At 46.5% G+C, this 22500-nt stretch overlaps 1 protein-coding gene across 1 annotated transcript in view; it reads right to left on the minus strand.

Moving 5' to 3' along the window:
* Window positions 1-363: 363 nt before the first annotated feature.
* The window catches only part of fstl1b (follistatin-like 1b), a 78061-nt gene continuing 55924 nt past the window's right edge, over window positions 364-22500 (minus strand). Inside the window, exons 6-11 of the mRNA XM_055644312.1 lie at window positions 17834-17964; window positions 16514-16632; window positions 15147-15259; window positions 10377-10487; window positions 6157-6257; window positions 364-2993 (exon numbers count right to left, since the gene is read on the minus strand). Of these exons, the coding sequence (XP_055500287.1) occupies window positions 2949-2993; window positions 6157-6257; window positions 10377-10487; window positions 15147-15259; window positions 16514-16632; window positions 17834-17964 (620 nt within the window). The 3' untranslated portion in view covers window positions 364-2948. The remainder of the gene's footprint in view (window positions 2994-6156; window positions 6258-10376; window positions 10488-15146; window positions 15260-16513; window positions 16633-17833; window positions 17965-22500) is intronic.

Genomic DNA, 22500 nt, shown 5'->3' on the forward strand with positions numbered 1-22500 from the left:
CCTTCCATAAGCTTGAGTACTGTCTGATTCACCTCTACCCCATTGCAGACATGGGATTTTGTCTGTGGAACTGATGAGCTACAATGCTGAGAACTATATCCTGCACTCTGTATCTTCCCCTTTGCTCTATCTATTGTACTGGAGTTTGACTTGAATGTATTTACGTGTGGTATTATCTGATCTGATTAGATAGCAGGCAAGACAAAGCTTTTCACTGTACCTTGCTACACATGACAACAATAAACCTATCCCATGGGTCATTCTCGAAGGGATATCATGACAATCAAGGATGCTGTCTGGGAATAGTAAACTTTAAAACATAAGAAAATGTCACTTTAATAATTAATAACAGAAGTTAGACAGTTTTAAATTTTGTTGGAAAATTTATTGACATTAAATTCAAAAATGGCGTTTAAGTACAGACAAAACTATAATAAATGAAATCCTATTATGATAGGTAGGTAAGGGGTGTACATATTTTAACTTGTGTCTTCAATAAGTTCAGGACAAGGTAAAAGTCGAAGCCTACAACAATAACAACAATGAAAATAAGAAACACTATGGAACAACGGGCAAGTTAATACTTCGTAATGTTCTAATGCAGATGTTGGTGCTGCAGCTTATAAATATCTCTCCTACCGCTCTGATCCTTATTTCTTTGATCAAGTTTGGGGAAGAGATGTTTGCCTGGTTTATATCCAGTCAGGTTCATTAACACAGTGAGTCCGTTCCAGAGGATATGATGAAAAACAAACCAACACAATGACGACATTATCGCCCAGCAATTGCAATTGGCCATAGTTTGTAAACCCAGATGACTTTCCTCACTTTAAGCATCCTCCTCGTTACGGGGCATGGTTCTTTGGGATCACCTCCAAAGCTCCTGCATGCAGACATCGATTCTGATCCCCTTACACCTCATTTGTGCTTGAGAATCCTGAATATGGGACTAGCTTAGATGTGGCACGGACAAGTTGGACTGAAAGAGTTTTTTCCCCACGGTGTTTGACTCTGAGAATTTTTGGAACTATCTCATTTGTTTTATCGGCACTGTGATTTTTGCAGCTCGTTCCATAGGCCCACCACTCTGTGTGCAAAACTACTCTACGACAATCTTGAACGGTTGACATGCCCGCCGTTACTTAACTCTTTGGATGGAGAGGGGAGGCTCTCGACACTAGAGCAGGGAACAGACAAGTATAACCTTTTCTTAATAAGATCTTCAATTCTGACATGAAATATATTTGGAATGACTTTGATTCTTATCATGTTAAATATCTCACTGCTTCCCACCAATAATAAAACTTGCATTCATTCAATCTTTTATTCGAATCAGTTTAAGGTTTAATGTAATGTGGGGTACTCTCTTCCAAAGTGAATTTGAAAGAACAGCTTTTACAAACATACAATTTTCCTTTTCTAGGTTTATCTGTGGGTGGACTTCAACAGGTGTCAAGCATGTTCATACAAAGCGGTTCCATCTAGCTGTAATATCCCTCGCAACAGACTGCCGTCACCAGCTACCATAGGATTTCTATCCAGCCTCTCCTCAGGTAAGCAAACTTCTATGTTCAACATCGCAGAGTTTCTTTCTAACACGTAAGAGTTTAAATAAAAAATAAAAGACAGTCCAGAGGTTATAAAAAAAGCTGCACATATTAAAATTATATATAAAATAAAATGAAAGAAGGAATGTAGCACCTTTTTGAAATTTCAATAGCACTTGTAAACCTTGCGGGAAAAGTGGGTGCAGTTATGTTTCCTCTGCATGACTTACAGACCGTAGGGAAGATCTAACTCCGAGTAACATCTTCTGTGACACTAACTCTAATCCTGACAATAATGGCAGATGTAAAAGACCAGAACTAGAGGGGTCCCATGTTGCAGTCATGGCCAGTGTCATATCCAAACTAACTGCTGGTAATGCCAGCCTGTTACTTGTACCATGCTGGTACATTGGGATGGTGGCAGTGTTTGAAATATTGACAAGACCACATGGGGATGGGCAGAGGGGTGATTGATGCCACTCTGCACATGAACTAGATGGAGCACGGCGGTCAGTCTCTTTAATCTGCAACTGAACTCAGAAACTGACGGTGGCTGGGTTTTCCTCATCCCTGTGGCACAGACTAGCTCCTTGAAGGACAAAACAAGATCGACTTCACTTCAGTTGCTTGAGATAGTGACGCAATTGTCGGGCAAGAAAAATTCCTTCCCACCGTGACGTTGAAGAACCATAAAAACAAGAAGAAACTGGAAGGGTTCTGAACCACAACCACACAGATGTTGCAATTGTTATCAAGCATATTATAAAGTGTTTCATCTTTCAGGCAATGATTCCTACTGCCAACGCCAAATGTTTTCTTCCTGTCGTCACAATTCTGGGTCTATTGAAACCTTTGGTTATCCAAGAGCACTGAGCAACAATTCCACTCCAATTTTAGCTCCATGTCCCTGAACTGTCCTAGATAAGGATAACCATATATGAACAATTTGTGTGTTCCCATTTATTTTTGACCATCATTCTATTCAACATCACACACTCGTGCCTTTAGACTTGCTGAGAGCTTTAACAACTCTGATCTGGAGTCTCCACTACTGTTTGTTCATGCAAGGCAGAGGGACGAGGGTAATTAAAATGCTGACGGGAAATGTGAGAGTATTCCCCCCCATCTTCCATCGCAGGACTACATAGCTATTACAACTGAAACCAACAGTATATTAATGTTACAGTACATTTAGAAGAAGTCAGTTTGAATAATACCAAGGACTCCCTCCATCCCCAGCAAAAAATGCAAAAAAATACTGTTTCAAATGTGCGTGTGTGTTTATATATATATATATTTAGCAGTGATTCTTGAAGTTCAAAGCAGATTGGTTGGTTGGATGTAGAGAAACATGTTGGGGGAAAAAAATCAACGGAAGTTTCTCCACTGATCTCTGCATCTTTAGATGTCCTTGACATTTGACTTCTTGGTCTTCTCAGCAGTCTCCTAAAACAAAGTGGAGAGATAAGCTAAGTGCCATTGTGAGCAGCCAGCTCGGAAATACCAAAAATAAAAAATCCATTTTACATGAAGCAAGCACTTTGCTTCGGGGATACAGTTAGATAATCACATCTAACACATAACAGCCATTGTAAATTTCACAGAGAGAACTGCAGAGGTAGACAAAAGTGCTGGAGAAACTCCGCGGGCGAGGCAGCATCTGTGGAGCGAAGGAAATAGGCGACGTTTCCTTGGCGGTGGCGACTCACCGTTGATTGGTGGCACGACTCACCCGTTGCAGCGCCCCCTACAGCCTGTCTGTCTTTTTTAAATTTTGTGTCTAGTTAAATGTAGTGTTGGTGTTTTTTAATACTGGTTTTAAATGTGTATATGTGGGGGGCGGGAGGGGGAAACCGTTTAAAATCTCTTCCCTGTCCGGGAGACCCGACTTTTTCCCTGTCGGGTCTCCGTTGTCGTTGGGGTCTAGCACCGTGGAGCGGCCTCCAGCCTGAATGAACCGGGGGCTCGGGAGCTGCGGACTCACCATCGTGGGGCTGGCCGGCCTCGGAGTGTGGGGAGTGGTGGTGACTCGCTGCTGCGACTCGACTCCTGGGGCTCGGAGGCTCCAGCAACGCAGCCGCAGGTCCGGTGGACTGGGACATCGGGAGCTCGCGGGTCCAGGAGGAGAGACCGCTTCCCTGAGCTCCCGCAACACGACTTCTCCAGCCCGTGTCGTGGGGTTGGAATGACCCGGAGCGGGGACGTACATCGTCCGGAGCGGCTTCATGGCCGTGGGACATTACAGCGCCCGCCGGGGGCTCCAACATTGTGACTTTTAGACCGGGAGCGGGGCCGTAAATCGCCCGGCACGGCCTAAAATGGCCGTGGGAATTATCATTGCCCGCCTGGGGCTTGGACATCAGGAGAGAATTGGAGTACAGGGAAGAGAAAAGACTTTGCCTTCCATCACAGTGGGTTCACTGTGATGGATGTTTGTGTGAATTAAATTGTGTGTATGTCTGTAGGAAATTGTCTTTGTTTGTATGGCTGTGGAAACGGAATTTTGTTTGAGCCTCACTGAGGCACAAATGACAATAAATATATTGTATTGTTTCGGGCTGAAACCCTTCTTCAGACGGCAGATGCTGGTTTACAAACAAAGACACAAAGTGCTGGAGTAACTCAAGGGTCTGTGGAAAACATGGATAGATGGGAATTAGCCAGTGAATGAAGCTTGAGATTGTACGAGGCACCCTGCTGGGACAGAGGAATCCTTGTACAATGTGGTGACAATAGCCTGTTGCTAACATTACACCCACGATACGGGGTCGGAGGATTTCACTCATTGTAGGAATAGCTACGTCATTTCTTGAACTGACCTGCACAGCCCTTAAAAAAAGACCCAACGTGTTGGAGTAACTCAGCGGTCAGGCAGTATCTCTGGTGAACATGGACAAGTGACATTTCCTGGTTGGGACCCTCCTTTAGACTGCTGAATGGGCGACTAACATGATCTATATGATATGGTTATTGTACGCTGGTTTTTTAAACTTCATACAGGAGCATAATGGAGGTCAAATACAACCAGCGTCTCCCCTAAACAACACCAGCTGGCCTCCGCAGATGTGGAAGAACAGACTAGCCCCCGTCCCTATTTCCATCAAGATGGGCACTTACAAGCAGCAGGTGCTGATGAACACCGGCTGAACTGGAGATGTCTCAACCGACTGCCAACCGGGGTCGGCAGGTCAAGGGTGACAATACACAAATGGGGCACAACAACCTGTGACTGACACACAGACCCAGACAATGCAACACCTACTGCAATGCCCATTGCTGGATAATCCATGCACTATTGCAGACCTTGCACTTAACACTCCAATAGTGCAACGATGTGTACAGCAGTGGCGAGCCACTATACAGCATAAGGACATGGAAGAAGAAGAAGGAATCACTATTTAAATTATACAGCCAGCGTAGAGTTTGGTGGAGATGTAAACACCATGAATATCTCCTCATTATCTCACTTCAAACGCACAATACAGGACTGGTTCCATCTTGTATTTGACTCCTGAAAACTGGCCCCATTCAAATTGATGGAAGTGAATTTTGGAAGTCAGCTACATGTGAAGCAGCCACCTCATTGCTTGCTCAGCAGAAAACATTCGAGAATGAATCACCAGGTGATGCCGTTTGGAGAGCTGAGATTGTCTTTAGTGTCATGCTTTGAAAGCAGGATTGAAATATGTTGAGGATAAACTATTCCTCCCTGGCTACATGGACACCATCACTGAGCCGGCCCTTATGCCTCAGACTGACAATATACACAATTATTTATTGTCATTTGAACATCAAATGAAGTTCAAAGGAGATTTGGTTTCTGCAGTCATACAACAAGAAAAGAACCAAGACACACAATTAACACAATTTACACAAACACCCATCACAGTGAATCTCCTCCTCACTGCGATGGAAGGCAAAGTCATTGTCTCTCCCCGGTGTTCCATACTTCTCCCGATGTTAAAGCCCCCGGCAGGCGATGGCAAGTCCCACGGCCTTTAAGGCCGCGCCGGGTGATGTAAGGCCCCGCACCGGGTCTTAATGTTGGAGCTTCCGGCAGGCGATGGCAAGTCCCACGGCCGTTAAAGCCGCGCCGGGCGATGTAAGGCCCCGTTCCGGGTCATTTTCAACCCCACAACTCGGGCGGGAGAAGTTGCCGTTGCGGGAGCTCCGAAAAGCGGTCTCCCACCAGGGACCCGCGGGCTCCCGATGTCACTGTCCACCGGACCTGCGGCTGAAGCCTCCGAATCTCCGGAGTCGGGTCGCAGCCACGCGCCACCACCGCTCTCCACGCTCCGAAGCCGGGCAGCCCCACGATGGTGAGTCCGCAGGCTCCGCGACTGGAGCCCCCAGGTCGTTCCGGTTTGAGGCCGCTCCACGGTGCTAGGCCCCAACGACAACGGTGTCCCGACAGGGAAAAGGTCGGGTCCCCCGTACAGGGAAGAGATTTAAAAGTTTCTCCCACCCCCCCACATATACACAGCTAAAAACAATATAAAAACCACAACAAACTATCCATTCAACGGGACAATAATTTAAAGAAAGACAGACGGACTGCAGAGGTTGCTGCAACATTGGTCGCACCGCCCTATCTCCTTATTACACTCACCTGGTGTTTGTTGAGCTCATGAACATACTTTGTCCATTCCTCTTCAGTCATTTCATCATCTGCATTTGCAAATGCTGGCTCTGCAGGTATGTTCTTGTTGCCTTCAACACAAAAGTGAAAATCACTGGTTACTTGAGATGCAAGAGAAGGAAATGGGGGCAGAGGTGAAGCATTCGTGCAAGAATAAGAAAGACACCCAATTAGTGCAATAACACGGCAATGCAGAGATTAAATACACATTTAGTTTAGTTTAGAGATACAGCGTGGAAATAGGCCCTTCGGCCCACTGGGTCCGAGCCAACCAGCGATCCCCATATACTAGCACCACCCTACACACTGGGGACAATTTTTAACCAAAGCTAAATAAGCTACAAACTTGTACAACTTTGTGGGAGGAAACCGAAGCACCTGGAGAATACCCATGCTATCTTGGGGAGAACGTACAAACTCTATACAGACAGCACCAGTAGTCAGGATTGAACCCGGGTCTCTGGCGCCGTAAGGCAGCAACTCTACCGCTGGGCCACCATGCCGCCCTCATCATAGTTTCTTGATGAAATTGTGCCCCATTACAGGAAAGATGTGGAGGCTTTGGAGAGGGAGCAGAAGAGATTCACCGGAATGCAGCCTGGATTCTGGTGTATTAGCTATAAGGACATGGATTGTTTACTCCGGAGTGTTGGAGGCTGAGGGGAGATCGGATGGAATGTAAAATTACAGGAAGAAAGGTATAAAAAGGTCAACAATCAGAAAGCTTTTCCCCTGGAGGTGGAAATGTCAAACACTAGAGGGCACAGCTTTAAGGTGAGAGGGGTGAGGTATTTTACACAGAGTGGTGGGTACCTGGAATGTGCTACTAGAGGTGATGGTGGGGACAGATACAATAGTGGCGTGTGAGAGGCTTTTAGATTGGTACATGAATATGCAGGGAATGGAGGGATATGGATCACGTGCAGGCAGAGGAGAGTTTAACTTGGCTTCATGTTCAACACAGATACTGTGGGCCAAAGGGCCTGCTCCTATACTGTACCGTTCTCTGTCTTGAAACTACATCATGAGTAGCTCATGACACGGCAGCTGGATGGTTGGATGTCTTTTGTTAGATGTTTTTACGCCAATGTTAACTGAGAGTTAATATAGACAATTAATGGACGTTTGCTCATGTGAAATAGACTAATGGAAGCATTCTGTGGACCAAATTAGTCTCTTAAACCTCTTGGGTTTTAAGCAGAGGTTCACAAATTCTGGGGTGTGCAATTAGGATGTGAGATAACTCACAAACAGGTGAAACTGGCCTTATGACAGACAGCGTGATGTTTTCCAAAGCGCAGGGGATATCAATAAGCAGTTCCAGCTAAACATCACATTTTAATGGTCTTTGGTTTAAATGTGATTCTTTCAGTCAACAGTAAGTAGTTTGTCTTCTAGTTTGTGTCTGAATGTAGCATAAATAATCCCTTCTTGGCACTTCTTGTGCACCGGGAGTGCCCAATACAATAGGGGAATAACTCGACGGCAGTCCTTCCAAGTTTTAGTTCAGAAACTGTTAAAAGGTTCTTTGTCCTCAACTCTGCTCAGCGCTGGGGAATGTAATTTATTTTGTTCCTGTATCAAGGTCCTGAGAAGCCTTGTTGTTGGAAGGGAATGGATAAGCTCCAGTCCTTGCTTAATATTCCTCTTGAAGTTGTAAGATGTTTTATTTCTCTGGAGTTGTTGTGAAAGTTAATTCTGCCCTTGGCTTTGCGATCGTTACTTCTTTGTGAGCACAAGCCTAAACTGAGAACGAGATTACCAACTGCATTCTTACTCAAGCCCTCAATACTTGTACAAAATAAATTAGCTGCTGTATTAACACCACAACATGGAAACCACCATAATGACAAAAGGGCCTGTCCCACTCATTTGTGCCTCATGTAAAATAGGTCGATGCGTCGTGATGCACGACGTTGCATGCAAATCACGCATCAGCGCAGCCGTGGGATAGTGACGTAACCGTGCGTCACCATGCGATACATGTGAGATGCCGGGACGACAGCGTGCGACACTAATGCGGCAGTGTGCGGATGCGATATGTCACGCAGTGGCGTGCGAGGATCTCGTTACACTACGAAACCCTGCGACATCGCATGCGATTCCACGCTTCACCATGCGCAATGCGTGCGTCACCCACGCGCAGTCACGACGTGTCGACCTATTTTACATATGAGGCGGAAATGATGGCCAAGTGGGACAGGCCCTCAATTGTCCCCCTCTCACAACTTGCCTGCTCACTGATATATTCTTGAGCAAACCACAAAGAGCTGGAGGAACGTAGCGTGTCAGGCAGCTTCTGGGAGGGGATGGATAAACGATGATTCAGGTCACGAGCCGTCTTCAGGTCCGAAGAAGGTTCCCGGCCATCAAAATCGTCAGTGCATCCCCTCCCACCGATGCTGCCTGATCCGCCAGCTTCCTCCAGCTATTTGTTTTTTTGCTCATGTTACCAGTACGTGCAGGTCCTTGTGTCTCCAGTGATATGTCCGCACTCTGTCTCCAGATTTACATGGAGAGAACGATGGCAACTAAAGACACAAAGTCACAAGGGACTCAGCGGATCAGGCAGCATCACTGGAGAACTTGGGATAGGTGACGCTGAAAGTCAGAACACTTCTTCACACTCATTGTGGGGTGGGGGGGGGGAGGAGGGAAAGTTGGAAGTGAGGAGAGGCAGGAAAAGTCCTGCAAGGTGAGATAAGGATAATAGTTGTTAATTCTGAAGCCTAATGGCCCTGTCCCACTGTTCATTCAAGAGCTCTCCCGAGTTTGTCCTGATTCGAACTCAGAGATTTACAGTAATGGCCACTCGGGGCTCTCGTGGACATTTTTCAACATGTTGAAAAATCTTCACGAGTCTTCCCGAGCTTACCGCCTTTCCCAAATACCTGCCGTTAACGTTACGAGCCACTAAGGTACGTCCCCGAGCTCCGACGTACCCATTCATTCTACGCGCTTACCACGAGTTTGATTTTTTTTTAAACTCTTGAATGAGCGCGTACAGTGGGACAGGCCCCATAAGGAAGGAACATAGATGAAAGGGAACGAGAACAGGGAGAAATGGGTTTGAGTCCAGGTGGGAGATGGGAGGAAGGAGGAAAATAGGAAGGGGTTGTTTGGAGGTTAGTTACCCAAAATTGGATAATTTAACGTTCATACCGTTAGGTTGTAAGCTATCCAAGCGGAATATGAGCAGAAAAGGTGGCAAATTGGTGAACTGTGATGCTATGAGAATGCAGGATAACTTGGACAGGTTGGGGGAGTGGGCAGATGCATGGCAGATGAAGTTTAATGCAGATAAATGTGAGGTTATCCACTTTGGTAGCAAAAACAGGAAGGCAGATTACTATCTAAATGGCACCAAGTTGGGAAAAGGGGTTGTACAACGGGATCTGGGGGTCCTTGTACATCAGTCTATGGAAGTAAGCATGCAGGTACAGCAGGCAGTGAAGAAAGCGAATGGCATGTTGGCCTTTATAACCAGAGGAATCGAATATAGGAGCAAAGAGGTCCTTCTGCAGTTGTACAGAGCCCTAGTGAGACCACACCTGGAGTATTGTGTACAGTTTTGGTCCCCTAATTTGAGAAAGGACATTCTTGCTATTGAGGGAGTGCAGCGTAGGTTTACAAGGTTAATTCCCGGATGGCGGCGCTGTCATATGCTGAGAGAATGGAGCGGCTGGGCTTGTACACTTTGGAGTTTAGAAGGATGAGAGGAGATCTCATTGAAACATATAAGATTGTTAAAGGTTTGGACATGCTAGAGGCAGGAAACATGTTCCCGATGTTGGGGGAGTCCAGAACCAGGGGCCACAGTTTAAGAATAAGGAGTAAGCCATTTAGAACGGAGACGAGGAAACACTTTTTCTCACAGAGAGTGGTGAGTCTGTGGAATTCTCTGCTTCAGGTTCTGGAGACAGGTTCTCTGGATGCTTTCAAGAGAGAGCTAGATAGGGCTCTTAAAAATAGCGGAGTCAGGGGATATGGGGAGAAGGCAGGAACGGGGGACTGATTGGGGATGATCAGCCATGATCACATTGAATGGCGGTGCTGGCTCGAAGGGCCGAATGGCCTACTCCTGCACCTATTGTCTATTGTCTAAATTGATTCCTGCCATCTCCTGAATCTCCTTGTAATTCTCTGTGTGGATGTATCAGTGATATTGTTGGGGCTGTATATGAACTTACCTTCACAGGTCATGGCAGTACACACCCAGTTGCCACAGGCACACACACACCGGTTACACTCCACTGTGGTCTCAGCTCCGTCCTCATAGGTCTCATCTTCCAGCGCACATTCTGTAACAGATCCAACAACAGTCACTTCATTTCAGTGTTATGCCCTGTGACTGATAAATAGCACATCTGTGACGTGAAATTAAACCTGGTTCTGCAACTCGAATGCCCAGGAATGGAGGAGACCGTAGGCACAGCGGTGGTGATAGACACTGTCCGGTCCAACACAGGTACCGACCACCCCACCATCGAAAGGATCTACAGGAGGCGCTGACTGAAAAAGGCAGCCAATGTCATCAAAGATCCACACCACCCTGGCCACACTCTCATCTATCTCACTGCTACCATCGGGAAGAAGGTACAAGAATCTGAAAACTGTGACCTCCAGGTTCAAGAGCCTCTTCCCTGCAACCTTGAACACTACAACTATGAACTTCTAAGGACTGTGTCTTTGGTTGCACTGATCGTTCGATCAGCTGAGAAGGTTATTGGCTGCAACCTTCCCCTCCATTGATGAACTGTACACTGCAAGGGCCAGGAAGCGAGCGGGCAAGATCATCTCTGACCCCTCTCACCCTGGCCACAAACTCTTTGAATCACTTCCCTCTGGAAGGCGACTCCGGATTGTCAAAGCTGTCACAGCCAGGCATAAAAAGTTTTTAGGTACACAAAAATGCTGGAGAAACTCAGCGGGTGCAGCAGCATCTATGGAGCGAAGGAAATAGGCAACGTTTCGGCACGAAACGTTGCCTATTTCCTTCGCTCCATAGATGCTGCTGCACCCGCTGAGTTTCTCCAGCATTTTTGTGTACCATTCTCCACAAGGTATTCAAGTGATTGCTCCAGGAAACAGAAATAGCAATTGATGGCTAAAATGAAAACCAAAATCTTTGAAGAACTCCTCCCCTCTCTGTCGGGGGTTTTGCAGAAAGAAGGGTCCTGATCCGAAAAGTCACCCATCCATGTTTTCCAGAGATGCTGCCTGACCCGCGGAGTTACTCCAGCACTTTGTCTCTTTTCTTTCACACTAATGATCTGTTTACTGTCAACACGGAGGCTGGGCGATGTTGGTTCTGGAGTTGAGTCAGTGTTGGGTGAACAGCTCCCCACTGGTTGTGAAGGATGGCAGTAGCATAGTTGGCACAACGCCTCATGCTGTTTCTCCCTCATGTCCACAGCAATATCAGCTTCGATCATCACCTTGAACATGTTGTGCCAATCGTGCATCCTTGCAAAAACGGGAAAGCAGAATATTATCTAAATAGTGGCCCATTGGGAAAGGGGGAGATGCAGCGAGACATGGGTGTCATGGTACACCAGTCATTGAAGGTAGGCATGCAGGTGCAGCAGGCAGTAAAGAAAGCGAATGGTATGTTGGCTTTCATAGCAAAAGGATTTGAGTATAGGAGCAGGGAGGTTCTACTGCAGTTGTACAGGGTCTTGGTGAGACCACACCTGGAGTATTGCGTACAGTTTTGGTCTCCAAATCTGAGGAAGAACATTATTGCCATAGAGGGAGTGCAGAGAGGGTTCACCAGACTGATTCCTGGGATGTCAGGACTGTCTTATGAAGAAAGACTGGATAGACTTGGTTTATACTCTCTAGAATTTAGGAGATTGAGAGGGGATCTTATAGAAACTTACAAAATTCTTAAGGGGTTGGACAGGCTAGATGCAGGAAGATTGCTCCCGATGTTGGGGAAGTCCAGGACAAGGGGTCACAGCTTAAGGATAAGGGGGAAATCCTTTAAAACCGAGATGAGAAGAACTTTTTTCACGCAGAGAGTGGTGAATCTCTGGAACTCACGTGGCCCTTGTGGCTAAGGGGATCAGAGGGTATGGAGAGAAGGCAGGTACGGGATACTGAGTTGGATGATCAGCCATGATCATATTGAATGGCGGTGCAGGCTCGAAGGGCCGAATGGCCTACTCCTGCACCTAATTTCTATGTTTCTATGTTGCCCGAGGCTGACTGCACTGCAGAATCAAGGTCACCCTGGCCTCAGTATCGACAGTATGGAATTTACATCTTCTGCTTGTGACCGTGGCAGGGCTTTTCCCCCTCCTGGGCCAAAGATAGGATTGTTATGGGCTTGGACACACTAGAGGCAGGAAACATGTTCCCGATGTTGGGGGTTGGGGGAGTCCAGAACCAGGGGCCACAGTTTAAGAATAAAGAGTAAGCCATTTAGAACGGAGACGAGGAAACACTTTTTCACACAGAGAGTGGCGAGTCTGTGAAATTCTCTGCAGGTTCTCTGGATACTTTCAAGAGAGAGCTAGATAGGGCTCTTAAAAATAGCGGAGTCAGGGGATATGGGGAGAAGGCAGGAACGGGGTACTGATTGGGGATGATCAGCCATGAACACAGTGAATGGCGGTGCTGGCTCGAAGGGCCAAATGGCCTACTCCTGCACCTATTGTCTATTGAGCCATCACAAGAACAAATGAATTAGGAGACACAAGGAATTGCAGTTGCTGGAATCTTGAGCGAAACACAAAGAGCGAGAGGAACTCAGCGTGTCGGGAAGTATCTGTGGAGGGAATGGATGGATAGCATGTTTGGTCAGGACCCTTCTTCAGATTGATCAAATGAGTTAGGACTGTGATTAGACTATTTGGCCCCTCATTATCTGCTCTCAATAAGATTGTGGCTGAACTTCCACCACAATCACTCTTGTCCCACTTTCTCCCACCTATTCCATCAGTCTGAAGAAAGGTCCCAACCCGAATTGTAATCTGGCCATTCCCTCCGCAGATGCTGCCTGACCCGCTCAATTCCTCCAGCACTTTGTGTTTTACTCAAGGTTCCAGCACCTGCAGTTCCCCGTGTCTTCATTACTGTGTTCCTGCACTATCCCCATAGCCTTTGATTCTCTATATTTTCCACAAGGAGAGGAAGGGTGGGAATGAAAAGGCTGGGCAACATCTGCTCGATACGAGTGCAATGACTCAGTCTTTGACACATCAAAACTCTCCAACGTTTCCTGCTGCACACCTCCTTATATCAACAAAGGTGGAGCACTTGACAAGGGCCACCACAACATTAAGAAAACACGCATTTCACTGGGTGATAAAATACTGCAAAGTTTAAAGTTGGCAGAAGCTAAAACGTATGGGAATCGAGAACCACAGGACATGGGTTTAAGGTGAGGGGGGGGGGACGATTTAATGAGAATCTGAGAGGCAGCTATTTCACGCAGAGAGTGGTAGTTGTGTGGAATGAGCTGTCAGAGGTAGTTGAGGCAGGAACCATTGCAACATTTAGACAGGTACATGGATAGGACAGGTTTATAGGGATATGGGCCAAACGCAGGTAGGTGTGACTAGTGTAGATGGGCCTTTTTGGCCAAAGGGCCTGTTTCCACACTGTAAGATTCTATGACTCTCTGAATAACTTCATGAGGCACAGGCACCTCTGGCAGCTCATTCCACACAACTACCACCCTCTGCGTGAAAAGGTTGCCTCGCAGATTCTCATTCAATCGTATGACTTTCTTTCTTTAGGTTTGACAACTGAAATTTCCTATACAGGGATGTGACTCTTGATGCTGTTGGTCACAGACTGGGTGGATACACGGTACACCAGTACTGAACTATTGAAAAGCTGAACTGATTCCGATTCATAGTCATACAGAACAGAAACAGGCCCTTCAGCCCTACTCATTTATGCAGACCAAGATGCCTAATCTACTTTGCCCATGTCCCTCCAATCTTTCCTATCCATGTACCTGTCCACATGTGTTTTAAATGCTTTTACCGTCCCAGCCTCAACCACCTCCTCTGGCAGCTCGGTCCATACACCCAGATGATTCCACCATCTAAACCTTCTTGTCATGCATGCATTTGGAGCAGCAATTTGGGGAATATGAAACCATCTACAGCTTATGTTAGTGTCCCCACAGAAGCTGAATGAGTTAGAGTTAAGGGGCTGTCCCACTTGGGCGACCTAATCAGCGAGTTCAGGCGAGTTTGCCCTCGACTCATACTCGCAGCACGGTCGACACGAGGTCGTAGGAGGTCTTCGTAACTCTCCTTCATGCTCGAGAGTAGTCTCCGCGTACTCGAGGCCTCTGCTAGGTTGCCGCGTATTTTTCAACATGTTGAAAAATGCCCGCGAGTAAAAAAAGGTCACCATGGAAAAAATCGATACTTTTTTTACTTGTAGGTTTAGTCGTAGTAGGTCGGCATGTTAGCCGTAGGTAATCGAGGGTAGTCGTAGATAGTCTTCAACTTAGTCGAAGGGAGATCGGAGGAGGTCGTCTTCACTCTCCACTATTCGGTGTCCAATTTTCCCGAAGTTAGTCGTAGCTAGTTGAAGCTAATCTTCAACTTGGTCGAAGGAGGTCTACATACTCGAAGGAGGTCTGCAACATGACATTTTTTCAAACTCTCCTAAACTCTTCAATTAGGTCACCCAAGTGGGACAGCCCCTTTACTGCTCTTCAACCTCTACAGCCCTCCTTGTTGGATGTGAGGCATTGCATAAGTACAAGACCAGCGCCGGTTGTGAGAAGGGATTCGCAATCTCCCACTCGAAGCTTGCACATGACAACGGCCATCAGGACGAGAGCAGGACAACACAAGTGACCAAAGGTGGAGTGAGTAGCACGGAAGATCATGACGGAGCAAACACACACAGGGAGAGAGAGGGGGAGAGTATCGAAGACTGGTTGGTGGACTCTGCCCACGAGGTGCAGGGTGGTTCCAGTTTCTACTTACTTTTCTCAGGAGGGACAAAGCCGGGATTCAGGCAGTTGAGGAATTCATTGAAGCTGAGTTTCCAGTCAGCATTCTCATCGGAGAGCTCAATCAACGCGTCCACACACAGACCCCTACAGAACAACACACTTTTTATTACCCCGACTGCCTGACCACATAAGTAGTAATAATTGCACACATAAAAACAGCAGCTAAAGAAAGTTCCCATCAATATTAAAACACAAAGTACTGGAGGAACTCAACGGGTCAGGCAGCATCTGCGGTGGGAATGGACAGGCGACGTTTCATGTTGGGACCCTTCTTCAGACGTGCGTCTCTCCACAGATGCCACCTGGCCTGCTGAGTTACCCCAGTGCTTAGTGTTTTACTCAAGGTTCCAGCAACCGCAGTTCTCATCAGTATTAACTTGAAAAGCCTTACATCTCCCAAATAAACCAAATATTCACCAGCCTTTTATCCCCATAGAAGTGCCAGCGCAACTCATGAGGATTTTCTGCAGTTTACCCAGTCAGCAAATCTGGTATGAGGAGGAGATTCTCATTACCTTGTATCTATAACTCCAGCGCCATGATAGTTATGTGATAGACAGTGCCAGTGACACTGGTGGCAGGTAGTTGAGGCCAGTTCATTGGCTATATTTAAGAGGGAGTTAGATGTGGCCCTTGTGGCTAAAGGGATCAGGGGGTATGGAGAGGCGGCAGGGATGGGATACTGAGTTGGATGATTAGCCATGATCATATCAAATGGCGGTGCAGGCTCGAAGGGCCGAATGGCCTACTCCTGCACCTATTTTCTATGTTTCTATGTATGCGTGACAAAGGCTTTTATTCAAATAGGTGTTAATAGTCCACTGACAAAATGCCAGCACAAACTTTTGTTTTTTAAACTGCCTAGTAGATGTAGATAATCTAATTCAATTTGCTAGCATTACTGGTTCAAACTTTCTGTTCCCCACTTTGATTACACTGTGAATCGGGTCGGGTTACTGAAATGGATGAAAAAAAGGCCCACGTTCCCTTCCGTTGCGTACTACACGTCAGCCCATTGCATTTAGCAGGAGAGGTCTATCTTGCTCCACTATAGGATCTCTGCTCTCAACACACCAGGGGCAATTTACAGAGGCCAATTAACCCACAAACCCACACGCCTTTAGGATGAGGGAGGAAATTGGAGGAGGCGGAGAAAACCCACACGTTCACAGGGGAGAACATGCAAACTCCACACAGACAGCACCTGGGGTCAGGATGGAACCCGGGTCTCTGCAGCTGTGAAACCACACCGCCCTTTTCAGTTGCCCCATAACTCTAGACAAAAGACTACTCCACCACCAAGTCAGAGAGTGAGATCCCTCTTGCTTCACGCCTCACCGAAGGAGCTTGGTTTCATCGTCGTCAGAGCGTGACGTGATGTTGACAGCGGTCTCGTTGTGCTCTATGAATTTCAGGAACTCATTGGAATCCAAGTAGGAGTCGCCATCATCATAATTCTGTCAAGAGTGTAATTAAAGATTCTTTCAAAAGCAGCCAGGATACATGAATAGGAAAAATTTCAAGGCATAAGGAATAACACAGGCAAATGGGGCAGCTTACAGTACGGGGTGTGGCGTGCCATGGATCTGAGGTGGCCTCCCATGTCTCCTTTCATCACAATAATCTAATTAGTTTTAATCGTCCCTGACTGAAAAGATTGGCGCTCCTCTCACCCCCCCACAGGCTGTTTCCTGTTTCATAGTCATATCGCATTGAAACAGGCCCTTCGGCCCAACTTGCCCACACTGAACAACATGTCCTGTCTGCACTAGTCCCATTGGCCCATATCCCTCCAAACCTATCCTATCCATGTACCTATCCAAATGACTTAAATATTATATAACCATATAACCATATAACAATTACAGCACGGAAACAGGCCATCTCGGCCCTACAAGTCCATGCCGAACAACTTTTTTTCCCCTTAGTCCCACCTGCCTGCACTCGTACCATTACCCTCCATTCCCTTCTCATCCATATGCCTATCCAATTTATTTATAAATGATACCAATGAACCTGCCTCCACCACTTCCACTGGGAGCTCATTCCACACCGCCACCACTCTCTGCGTAAAGAAGTTCCCCCTCATATTACCCCTAAACTTCTGTCCCTTAATTCTGAAGTCATGTCCTCTTGTTTGAATCTTCCCTATTCTCAAAGGGAAAAGCTTGTCCACATCAACTCTGTCTATCCCTCTCATCATTTTAAAGACTCTATCAAGTCCCCCCTTAACCTTCTGCGCTCCAAAGAATAAAGCCCTAACTTGTTCAACCTTTCTCTGTAACTTAGTTTCTCTGTAATATTAGTTCCTGTCTCAACTACCTCCTCCAGCAGCTCTTCCCATGTACCCACCACCCTTTGTGTAACATAATTACAGCTCAGGTTCCTATTAAATCTCTCCCCCCCCCTCATCTTAAACCTATGACCTCTGGTCCTTGATTCCCGGACTCTGGGCAAACGTCTGTGTGCATTTGCCCGATCTATACCTCTCATGATTCTGTACACCTTTATACGGGCACCTGTATCATAAGCTCATCCCTCCTGATCGCTTTTGGCCCATCTCCCTCCGATCTTTTACTTTGCTCCATAGCATTTAAAAATATTGACCATAGATAACATGATAAGTGTCCAGGCTTCAAGGGCGAAGGACACACTTACCTTGAAGTATTTGTTGAGAATGTTTGTGTAGTTCTTGCCCTTGGAGAACCAGCCATCGGGAACAATCTCTGTCTCCAGCCATTCCATGACACGATGTCGCAGCTGGTCCCGATCCGACTGGTAGCAAACAACTGCAGGGGGCAGGTTTAACAATCGTTCGGTTCAGTGAAATGACCAATGATCGTCCCAGGTAGACAAAAATGGGGGTGAGATTCTTCATAAGCGTCTGAAGAAGGGTCTCGAACTGAAACGTCACCTAATCCTTCGCTCCATAGATGCTGCCTCACCCGCTGAGTTTCTCCAGCATTTTGTCCACCTTCGATTTTTCCAGCATCTGCAGTTCTTTCTTAAACAATGATCATCCCAGTGGAGGCACAAGAAAGTGCACACACTGGAAGACACGGATAGGTGACGTTCCGGTCGGGACCATTTTTCAGACTGATGATGGAGTATGGGGGAGAAAGCCGGAAAAGAGAGGTGGGAGTGGGACAAAGCCTGGCGATTGATATAGGGAAGAACTGCAGATGCTGGTTTAAACCGAAGATAGACACAAAGAGCTGGAGTAACTCAGCGGGACAGACAGCATCTCCGGAGAGAGGAATGGGTGACGTTTCGGCTCATCTGAAGAAGGGTCTCGACCCGAGACGTCACCCATTCCTTCTCTCCACAGACGCTGCCTGTCCTGCTGAGTTACTCCAGCTTTCTGCCTCTTCCTGGTGAGTGATAGGTAGATACAGGGGAGTGGGGGTGGGGCTCATTGGCTGATTGATGGACAAAGGCTGGAGGTGAAAAGGTGACAAATGGAGACATGAGGATGCCAGATCAGGAATATTTGGAGTGAACTGGAAAGGCTGAGGGAGATGGTAGATAGGTGGGAGGGGGTGGTGGGTGGGAGGAATGGGTGCCACTGGGATAGGGGCGGGCCTCGGGAAAGGGAAGAGGTGTGGTGGAAAAGTGGTGGAGGGGGGGGTGGGGGGGAGTAACCTAAGGTGGAAGGGTGTGCCACCTTAAATTGGACAATTCAATGCTCATACCGTTGAAACAATTACCCCAGTCGAATGTCTAAAATCTCAGACAAATTTAATAAATCAGTCTGATATAGGTAATGTTTATGTGTAGTATTGAACTACAACCCATTGTGTGGAAACAAACTAAATGTATAAAAGGACTGGACAAGCCAGATGCAGGAAAAATGTTCCCAATGTTGGGCGAGTCCAGAACCAGGGGCCACAGTCTTAGAATAAAGGGGAGGCCATTTAGGACTGAGGTGAGAAAAAAACGTTTTCACAACCCAGAGAGTTGTGAATTTGTGGAATTCCCTGCCACATAGGGCGGCGGAGGATGGATTTAAGAGAGAGTTAGATAGAGCTCTAGGGGCTGGTGGAGTCAAGGGATATGGGGAGAAGGTGAAAGATTTAGTTATTACGCGATTGTTGTCATATTTAAGCTTTCCTGTTGTAAAAGGCCAATTGTAATGCATGATGGGATTTCAACAACTCCCATCGTGACAAGGGTGTTTTGAACAAGTTGAATACTTCATAGCCCTCTTACAAGGTTACTTATGCAAGTTGAAGAGGTTAATCAGATAAGAAGGGGCCCAGTGGATGCCATTGGGATGACTGGCTTTTGGCAAAGAGTGAAAAACAACTCTATATATGGAGGTGGATGATGGTTTTTGTACATTACATAGAAACATAGAAATTAGGTGCAGGAGTAGGCCATTCGGCCCTTCGAGCCTGCACCGCCATTCAATATGATCATGGCTGATCATCCAACTCAGTATCCCGTACCTGCCTTCTCTCCATACCCCCTGATCCCCCCGGCCACAAGGGCCACATCTAACTCCCTCTTAAATATAGCCAATGAACTGGCCGCAACTACCCTCTGTGGCAGAGAGTTCCAGAGATTCACCACTCTCTGTGTGAAAAAAGTTCTCCTCATCTCGGTTTTAAAGGATTTCCCCCTTATCCTTAAGCTGTGACCCCTTGTCCTGGACTTCCCCAACATCGGGAACAATCTTCCTGCATCTAGCCTGTCCAACCCCTTAAGAATTTTGTAAGTTTCTATAAGATCCCCTCTCAATCTCCTAAACTCTAGAGAGTATAAACCAAGTCTATCCAGTCTTTCTTCATAAGACAGTCCTGACATCCCAGGAATCAGTCTGGTGAACCTTCTCTGCACTCCCTCTATGGCAATAATGTCCTTCCTCAGATTTGGAGACCAAAACTGCACGCAATACTCCAGGTGTGGTCTCACCAAGACCCTATACAACTGCAGTAGAACCTCCCTGCTCCTATACTCAAATCCTCTTGCTATGAAAGCCAACATGCCATTCGCTTTCTTTACTGCAATTGGTTTTATATCTGTACGTATATAAACTCACGTTTTCTGGTATTTCTTTATGTGTGCTGCTGGGGATTCAGACGTGAAACTGTTGCCTCTGGGTCTCTTAAGTCCACACCCGTCAGACGTTAAATTAAAGCTTTGTATGGTCTTAAGTACTTTGTCTAGCTTTTTAAGTGAACTTTTTCAAAGGCAGGCACGGGTTATTGATTGGGGACAATCAGCCATGATCACAATGAATGGCGGCGCTGGCTCGAAGGGCCGAATGGCCTCCTCCTGCACCTATGTTCTATGTTTCTATGTATTCTGAACTCAAAAATCACCAGGAAAAGTTTTTTCATCACCCCTGAGATTTCAATCTACAGGCCATAAAGGGCAGAATGCATATTTCTTCAGAGCCACCAGAAAGGTTGATCCCATAAAGCCAGCTAACATCAGTGGGTTAAGTCAAAGAATAAGCATGATTGTAAAAAAATCCTTTTATACTCAGATCCTTTAAAATCCTTTTATACTCTGAAGAAGGGTTTCGGCCCGAAACGTTGCCTATTTCCTTCGCTCCATAGATGCTGCTGCACCCGCTGAGTTTCTCCAGCTTTTTTGTGTACCTTCGATTCTCCAGCATCTGCAGTTCCTTCTTAAACACTTTTATACTCAGCAATGGTTTCACAGACGTTTTACGTATCCCTTTCCATATACTGCATCTTAGTAGCTACTCCCATCATGGCAACAACGGCAGTGGAGCACAGCTAAGTACTGCAAATGCAACATCATAGCAGTGATACAACACTGAGATTCAAAACAATGAAGTGGTGCCACATACCGCAACACACAAAGTGCTGGACTAACTCAGCGGGTCAGGCGGCATCTGTGGAGGGAATGAACAGGCGATGTTTTTTATCGGGACCCTCCTTGACAGATGCTGCCTGACCCACCGAGTTTCTCCAGCACTTTGGTTTTGCTCAGAATTCCAGCATCTGCAGCTTCTTGTGTCTCCATGGTGCCCCGCTTATTTGAGTGACAACAATAATTTCAATTCATTACTTTGTATCCACAACAAACTTCTCCAAGCTGGAAGTCAAAGTCAAAGGAATGCTAAGTGCCTATAAGCACGTCAGCTGGGACGTGCTATAATTATAATCTTCCTAAACAGGGCTCTGCAGGAATAAATTCTTCTAATATTCACAGACGCAGCTATCATTTCTATAGAAACCGCCATAGTCTAATCGGCAGATGTAGGTTAGTTTAGTTTTGTTTAGTTTGGAGATACAGCACGGAAACAGGCCCTTCGGCCCACCGAGTCCGCACCCACCAGCGACCCCTACACACTACACTATCCTACACACACTAGGAACAATTTACATTTATACCGAGCCAATTAACTTACAAACCTGTATGTCTTTGGAGTGTGGGAGGAAACCGAAGATCTCGGAGAAAAAACCCACGTGGGTTGCAGGGAGAACATACAAACTCCGTACAGACAGCACCCGTAGTCGGGGTCGAACTTGGGTCTCTGGTGCTTTAAGGCCGTAACTCTACCGCTGCGCCACCGTGCCGCATATATCTGAGAGCCAACTCTGTTGCATAAAGGTTGGGGAGCCTTGAGAGGTTTCTCTGGAATCTAATGGACATAGCTGGGGAATGGTGGTCAGAGCATGGTCGATGGGCTTGGTACTTATGTCATGCATTTCCCTCCACTTACACTGGGACCTGCGAGCAGTTTCTGACTAATCTGGGGACTGTGATGCTGAGAAATTACAATCAATTTGAATATTAAGGGGAAGGATGCCATGAAGCTGGAAACAGTGTGGAGAAGATATACGAGGATATTGCCAGGTCTCGAGAGCCTGAACTGCAGGAAGAGGTTTAGCAGGCTGGGACTTTAATCCTTGGAATGCAGGTGATCTGACTAAGGGTTATAAAATCATGGGGGCAATGGATAGAGTGAATGTACAGACTCTTTAACCCAGGGTAGAGGCATCAACAACTAGAGGGCAGAGGTTTAAGGTGAGAGGGACAAGATCTAACAGGAACCCGAGGGGCAACTTTTTCACACAGAGGATGGTGGGTGTATGGAACAAATTGGCAGAGAAGGTAGTTGAGGCAGGTACTATAACAACATTTAAAATAAATGTGGACAGGTACATGGATAGGAAAGGTTTAGAGGGATATGGGCCAAATGCAGACATATGGGACTAGTTTAGATGGGGCAAATTGTTTGGCTTGGATGAGTTGGGCTGAAGGGTCTGTGTTTGGTCTGGTATGTGTCTACATGACAGAGTTACAGTTAAATGTACGCATAGAGTAGTGCGTTCGGGCGAACGCAC

This window comes from Leucoraja erinacea, chromosome 13 (assembly GCF_028641065.1).
Source record: "Leucoraja erinacea ecotype New England chromosome 13, Leri_hhj_1, whole genome shotgun sequence".
Taxonomy (NCBI): Eukaryota; Metazoa; Chordata; class Chondrichthyes; order Rajiformes; family Rajidae; genus Leucoraja; species Leucoraja erinaceus.